General features: G+C 40.0%; 1 protein-coding gene and 1 pseudogene across 1 annotated transcript; both read right to left on the bottom strand.

Moving 5' to 3' along the window:
- The window catches only part of LOC118323932, a 9,117-nt pseudogene that overhangs the window by 1,151 nt on the left and 219 nt on the right, over positions 1 to 7,747 (bottom strand).
- LOC118324284 (melanocyte protein PMEL-like) lies at positions 924 to 7,656 on the bottom strand. Its single transcript, XM_035656539.1, has 8 exons — positions 7,576 to 7,656; positions 6,048 to 6,186; positions 4,833 to 5,063; positions 3,828 to 3,965; positions 3,626 to 3,728; positions 2,508 to 2,713; positions 2,308 to 2,398; positions 924 to 1,148 (listed from the first exon to the last, which is right to left on the bottom strand). The coding sequence occupies exons 1-8, from the start codon at positions 7,654 to 7,656 to the stop codon at positions 986 to 988; spliced, it is 1,152 nt and encodes a 383-aa protein (XP_035512432.1). The 3' UTR covers positions 924 to 985.

Below are 7,747 nucleotides of genomic sequence, written 5' to 3'. Positions count from 1 at the left end.
GAAGGATTATGAGGAGGTTGGAGTTGACTCCATTGAGGGTGAGGGAGAGGAGGAAGGAGAGGAATATTAAAAGGAACATAAAGGCGTTAAATAAACAGGAAATAATTGATTTGCAATGTGTTCTTGAATGCATTCTAAACAGAAATGTTTGTCTATCAGTTACCAGTTTGGCTCTGTTCTAAATAAAATTCCTGTGACATGTGAATTTTTTTGTCTGTTTTTAATTCAACCTAAATATATATTGAGTGCATAGTCCTACGAAATGTTGAAATTCTAAAATGTTTAGCTGTCCCATGTAATCAAGTTGTAGACTCATATATAACACCTAGTTAAACTTAGCATGTTGATACTAGATGGGTCCTCAACTGTAGTCCAATGCTGTTTTTCTGTTTCCATTTACTGCTTTCTGCAGGACTTCCGATTAATATTGGTTTAATGTATGAAAAATTACAAAAGACAATGTTAATGTCTTAACTGAACTCTGAAGCTGTATATTTGCTTACTATGTGAAGCTCTAACATGATTTATGAGGATTATTTTCAGCAAAATGTTTGAATGTTATAATATCAAGCCTGTGATTACAATAGAGCATTTATTTACTGGAGGAATGGGAGTCTTTCTGGTTGTTAGTTTTTTAAAATATGGATGAGATTGGGTGCGATTAGAGAGTCTATCTTATCTTTTAGTGTCATAAATCACAGTAAAGCAAATCTGTTTTGACCAAAGTTTATTGGAAAAACACTCAAAGTCAGTTTTGTCCAAATAAAAGCACACATTTTTACCACCAAACTTGCTTCAAGTAGGTACAAAAGATCAGAGCATATCTAATAATAGTAATTCCAGGAAATTTGATTGAGAACCCAAATATTACACTCATGAATTTGTCATTTAGAAAATATGTAAAAAAAAAAAAAAGTATAAAAAGACCTCCCAGGTGTCTATAACTTCAATCAATCATAAGTTGCTTTGTTTTGCTGGTGATGGTTTACACCGGTCTGTCCTGCAGCAAAGGGCAGTTGTCCACAGCTCCCCGTCTGTTCAGGAGACTCCAGAACATCGAGGCGCCAGAGCAGCTGTGAACCCGGTCGGGCTGCGGGCTGGCAGACACAATCAGGTCCTCCTTCAGAGGACGATAGGACTTAAAGCGCCTGTTGAGTAAAACACAAAATCCAGAAAGGTTGTTTGAACCAGATGTGCTTTACAGATAACGTACGAATGTAAAAACATGCCACAAATATATACTTTAATTTTCAAATGTGCATTAAATGGAAACAAGCTGTGAACACAAAACTGATCTATTATCACCTATTAAGCTGTTATAGTGAGAGTTTGCTGCCTATTGAGACATCAAGCAGACATGGAGCAACATTAATATTCTCTTAAAGTTGTGTTTCTGGCCACTTTAAGGATGTAAAACCAATATTCACACTCTTTTTAGCTTTATTTTGGTCTCTAGCACTTCCTGTGTCATTTTCTGCTAAATGTTAAAAAGCATCTAGCTGCTAACTTAGTGTAGGTTTTTACCTAAAACAGCTGCTTGCTGAGTACGGAAATTACGGTATGAGAGCATCTAATTAAAAATAGACAGTCTCCATGACGTCATAGATTTCTATAAAGTGATCAGTGTGTGCGCCATCTTGGCAGTCCTGACTCAGCCGGCTCTTGGCTGATGCAGAAATGGGCTGACGTGGAGCTAAAGTGGGTTGAATGAAAACAGCCGCCTGTGATGGCTGAAAGTGGTCATGTCCTTAGTTATACATATATTTAAGATTTTTAGAAAAACTCTGTAGAATTAAGAGGAACTGCAGAGTTTTCTGTGGATTCATCAATACGACACCTTTCAAATTTGATCCATTATTAACATAACAAATGGCCACTCGGTTTGTGTTTGTTGAGGACTAGTTTCAGCTGCGGATTAATACACACTTGGAGCTCTAGTGCGTATTCAGCAGCAGGGTGGTGTTTTTAATAGTTTTTGGGAACGCAGCTAAGGTGCTTCCTGTTTTTATGTTTTTCCTATATTCACTGTATTCCACGCCCTTTTTTCTGTGTTGTCACAAGTATTTCTTCTATTTGTTTATTTCCCAAGAGGTGGAGCTTCTGCCATCAGAGTGAACACAGGTGTTTTGCATACTGCCAGTGATTAGGACTGCTTATTTGCACATGCCTGTCTGTGAGAGAGTTAGTCATGCCTGTGATATAGTGCATGGATCTGGGTCTTTGTTGGCAAACATACAATGTAATCAAAGTTATCCCTTAAAGTAAATAAATGAGATTGTGTATAATTACAAAAAAATCAGCTCTTACTTGTAAGAATATGCCACTATTCCTACTGCTAGGACGAGTACCAAGACACCCAACACCATGCCGACGGTGCCAAGAGAGGACAGGCCTGACCCTGTAACAAAGATCACATTATGGGTGAGCAGGATAAAGCAGAAATGTGCTGCATTGTCCAACCAAACACTGAAATGTATGGACCGTCGTGTGGTAGTTGTGATGCGTACCCATGTCGACGCTGACTTTGGCACTGGCTGCAGCTAAACTGACGTCATTGGCCATGGACACGTTGATGCAGTAGATGCCAGAGTCGTTGAAGAAGTGACGCAACACCAGCTGGCACTCTTTGGAGGGCTCCACCATATTGCACGCCGTGTGAATCGGCCTCAAGCACTCTGCATCCAGAATCACGCTGCATACCTCTTTCGGAAGGCTGGAGAGAGACAATACAAGGTAGTTTACTTCATTATATAACACAAGGTTGCACAATGAAAAGGAAGTTGTGGTCTCTTCATGCTACACACACAAAGAACACAACAGATAATTAAGTCTTAAAAGCACTGTCCCAAATAGACCCAGGTCTCAATTAGAGTCCTGGTCTGGATTTTATAGAAATTCTTTGGATGTATAAAACCTCTTATTGTCTACATAAATATAAATGTTAAAATTTTTGTCAATATGCTACACATGCATATACATGGTTTTTGCCCCAACACTGCATGTGATTAGCATAAATTGGGCATGTCAGCAAAGGGGAGACTTGTCAGAACCCTTGGAAGCCATTTTCATTCAGATATCTTGAGGTCAGAGGTCAATCCCTTTTGAAATTTGCCAAAATGTAGCCTCAATTTGGAGCATTATTTAGCTCCCAACATGCTAGCATGGCATGGTCGTAACAATGGATCCTTCATATGGTACCAATATCTAGCTTTAAAACAGAGCCCACTACAGCCTCTGAAAGACAGAGTGGAGTGGAAGAGGAAACGACAACGGGGACATGCTACACATTGTAGATCAGTTAGATTCTCCACAGTTCAACCCTTAAGTTGACTTTACAGAAACCATCATAATCCACATGTTATTTGATATCCTACATTTTTATACAAGTAATATTCATACAGGCTTAAATAAACAATCTGATCATAATTCCATCTTTGCAACAGTGCAAAAGGAATTAAAGGCATGTCCTATATAGACGCCTGTTTCAATACAGGCAGGTTGAGTTCAGCAAATAACAGCCCAGGATATTAATTAAAGTTTTTTTCCAGTGGGTCAAAATAGACAATAAAATGCTTGTAAAAGAAACAAAGTGTTGTATTATTTGATAAAGTGCAGGTGTATTCACCTTCCCTGGCAGGTAACAGTGATGTCCAAAACATTTTTGTCCATCTCAGGCGCCGCCACCACGGCGTTGTCCATTTGTACAATCTCTACTTTCTCAATTCCCTCTGAAAACAAAGACAAGAAGAACAGAACAGTCACTTATCACCTCAGAGGTTTTCATTTTCAGCTCAACAAACGTGGCACTGATGAAGGGGTGAACTCACCAAACACTTCAATGCCAGTGCAGAAGGAGCCATAACGATATATGACACAGTCATCGTCGGAGGGTTTATTTCCAGCAGCCCTCTTAGCAACTACTTCCACTGTAGCTTGGCCCGTCAGTGTCACTGTTTGCTTTCCACCTGGAGAATAAACAGCAGCAGGAAGTTAATACACTGATAATAGATCCTTCTTGACATTTCTATTAAGGAATAATCATTTATAGTCTCATTTTATGCTTGTTCTGCTTGGTTTAGTGGTTTGATAGCTAAATTTGTGATGTACAATAACACTGTTTAGCATTAACTGAATGCATGATGTTGGTAGTAGTGAGTTCCTGCCTCAGTGAGCCTGCTCCTGAATATTTGTGTTCACAGTAAGGTTGAGCGAGTACTCGACTGGAGCCAGTATCCGGTACAGATAATATACTTTTTACAGGTATGAGTAACAAACAAGCAGAGGTAGTAAACGTTTGAAACCCTGCTCTAACAACAGGGTCAAAGTGCTTTCATGCATTATGGCTGCTGTATATAATTTAGCCAGAAACCCTTTTTTTTATTGCTCTATTGTTGAACAGCCTTTAATCCGATATCAAGTTGACACAAACAGGTTATTAATAGCAATTTACTTGAGCTATTTATTATTTAACATGTTACCAACGTGTGTTTTGTAGCTCTATAAATAATTCAAATGATACAAGAAAAACTGAGCCGACCACGCCAGTGAGCATGTAAATCAGAATTCAAACGATGAAGCACAATAGAGTGACTCATTCTGCTCGTTCGATACAATGACAGTGCTTCTTTAAAGATCTACATCACATTTACATTTTAGGAAATCAGCTCTTATCTGGTTCATCTGGCAGCTGCTATAACCCCATTATTTTACACTTTAACAGGATACACTGCTGTTATTGCACGTACTTCCTCTGGTGGGGCTTGAACAAGTGACCTTCTGGTAAAATTATTCTCTAAAAAATTATGTACTAGCAGTTATTTAAATAAACGTACTTGCTGCAAGCCCGGTCTGTGCCTCACTGTCAGCTGGCAGGGCAGGGTTGACAGGGGAGGGAGTTTTGGCCACGCTGGGTGTTTCGTGGGCGGGTTGAGGGGTGGAGGCAGTGGAGGCCTCATCCTCAGTGTTGTCCTCCTCTGTGTCCGAAGGAACCAGGTTGACGTTCAGGCCAGTTGACTTGGTGGAAACCAGTATGGGGACAGCAGACGCCAGTGCAGGAGCTTTCACTACACACAGGGAAGATTGTTGATTTAGGTCTGTGCTTCAGTAAAATGTATGAATGTGGACCTGGGTACAAAATGTTCTTTTAACTTTTAATGAATAATTGGACATTTTATGCTGCTAACCGTATCACCGTGCAGAAGGAAGGTTGCATTTTTGAGTTAACTAACGTTACACCTCAGCTGAGGAGGCCACCATTAATGTTTACATCATAGACAGTTTTTTATAGTAGACAGAGCTTCCAAGTTAAATGTCCTTAACATGCAGTCTTTCTAATGGCCAGCAGGGGGCAGCTCAAGTTGCAATAAACCACTGATACCATGCAGTCTTATGGAGAAATGACCCCAGTTCTGACTTGATTTATGAGCTCAGTAAAGTAAAGTTTCCAAAATGAGTTTATGGTCTCAATCTGTAGTCCCAAGTCTTCTTCCATACAACATGATGTCCATTTAGTAAATGATGGTCCCATTTAGAGTAAAACAGACCATAAAGCAGGGTATGCTTTAGGGCGAAGGCGGGGCTAACCTTGTGATTTGACGCCTCATTCTCAAAAGTGAAAGCTCCGTCCAGCTCAAACTCACCCAAACCCTCAGATCAAACACTTTAAAAAACTTAAAACTAGGCTTTCACAAACATACGTTTTTTAGTGGAAACCTGGTTTTTGGGGTGTAATTAGAAAGAAATCCGTTGTGCCACAGGGTTGGGAGCTGCCCCCCATTTCTGTTGCAATGAGTTGAAAGCCAACGAGAGCAAGCTCCAACTTCGCAAAAGTACAAATCGAACCTCTCCCTGGGCCCCTGCCAAAACAAGACAAGGTTTTTTTGGGTGCTTAACCAAATGTTGCGTTTAATCTTTTTTACAAATTGACGTTTTAGTGCTGTTTTTATCCTCTAAAACCAAACACCAAAACAGAATGGAAAAGTGGATAAATAGCCACTACAGGTTAGGGTTGATTGGGGGTGAACTGGTTCCCCTTTTAAGTCTGGAACTTAACCAATCGTATTCCTTAACCCTGTTGGTGGCCTCATCCCAGCTGGGGTGGACCAGGGCCCCCTGGGTCCCGGGTAACCACGGGTTTTTGGGTCCCAGGGCCCCTTTTATCCGATCCACCGCCCTGGGATCCACCACCTACAAGGTTTAACATGAGCCCGGAGCCTGAAATGTTAGGTGTTGAGCTTGGACAGTCCAGCTCTCCTTGCGATATGAAAAAAAGGGGGCTTTTCCACTTCCCCAATCCCCAAATCCAGGTTTTTTAAAGGGGGAAAAAAATGGTTGCGTTTTGGCTTGAGGTTAAAAACTTGGCTTTGGGGTTCCGGTGGAGGGTGGGGAATGGGGGGGAAAGGCGATCCGCCCCTTTGTTTCTGGGGATTGACAGCGCCAAAAATGTCCGGCCCACAATGGTCCGTTGTTTCACTTGTCCCAGAAGAGGACGGCGAAGGGGATTTTTTGACATCTGAAGGGGGGAAACGAAACAAAGGAATTGATTGTCCGACAAAATGAAACAGGCCGAATAGCTGCAGCTTAACAAGCTGATAGTAAAAAAAGATTATTAAGTTAATGTTTTGCTGGTGAATTTATATGAATTAAAAGTGTAAAAAGAAAGAAGATTCCTGCGTTTGATCTTTAGTGTCCTATACTTCCAGCAATGTTTGGTCCTTAATAATGTGCATAATTCCTGGAACATGAAAATCCCTCCTGGTTTTTGGTTTCCCAAAGGATTTTAATAATATGCACTCTGTCCCCCTGGTTAAAATAAATCAGTAGAAAAAAAAAAAACCTGTTCAAAGAAAATGGTTTGGCCAATAACATAAACAATCCAAGGTAAAGCCTAACTAATTCTTCTTGCAAAAAGACTTTTTTTTTTTAAAATAATTTTTATTCTTGTTTTGGTGTTCAGAAAATCAGAAAGCCATAATCTAAAAATTTGTAAAATTTAGCCCTTTCATATACTCTTTCCTAACATTTAATTTATCTTTGCTTCACAGTTTTTAACCGAAACTTCCCACTTAAACCTTACCCCGATATAACTTGATTTATTCGTCGCCAAAAGTGGGGCTTGCCTCCCCATGGGTTGGTACTGGTTGGGTCTCTGGTAAATGTTTATAAGGGAAGTTATCGTCTAGACCTGCCTCCTATTTGCAAAAGTGTCCTGAGAATTTAACTTCCTGGTTATAATGCGCCTATACCAAAATAAAAATTGATAATTGAATTGAATTTTAATTTGGCCATTAAGGAGGCAAGCAAGACAATCAATTAATGAAAACACAAACCATTGACATACTTGTTGCAACCTTTTTTTTAAAGTTTTGGATAATTGTGGGAACTTCAAAAGCCAGCAAACATTTGGCTTATTGTGTTGACCCAAACCTGAAAAAAAAAAAAAAAAAAGTGAAAATACACCTGCCTAAAAATGGGCTCAACTGTGGTTTCACCAGCTTGTCCCCAAGGCCTGAATAACATTTTTTATATATTATATCAATTAACTTAACAAGTTGCTTGAACACAATAGATGCGTACATAGTTGAAATACTGCTTTTTTATGCGCGGGGGGGTTCCCATTTTGGGGGGGATTCCCTCCCAAACATGGTGGCAGACCATTATCCCCCGTAGAAGTTTGTTGTAAGTGGGTAGTGGCCCAAAAGGTACACGGGAAGAAACATTTACTCACACAAGAACCCCAGGACCCAAA

This window comes from Morone saxatilis, unplaced genomic scaffold (assembly GCF_004916995.1).
Source record: "Morone saxatilis isolate NCDOM2014 unplaced genomic scaffold, NCSU_SB_2.0 Contig15, whole genome shotgun sequence".
Classification (NCBI taxonomy): domain Eukaryota; kingdom Metazoa; phylum Chordata; class Actinopteri; family Moronidae; genus Morone; species Morone saxatilis.
Note: the sequence above shows the minus strand (reverse complement) of the source record. Positions and strands in the feature narration are given on the sequence as shown.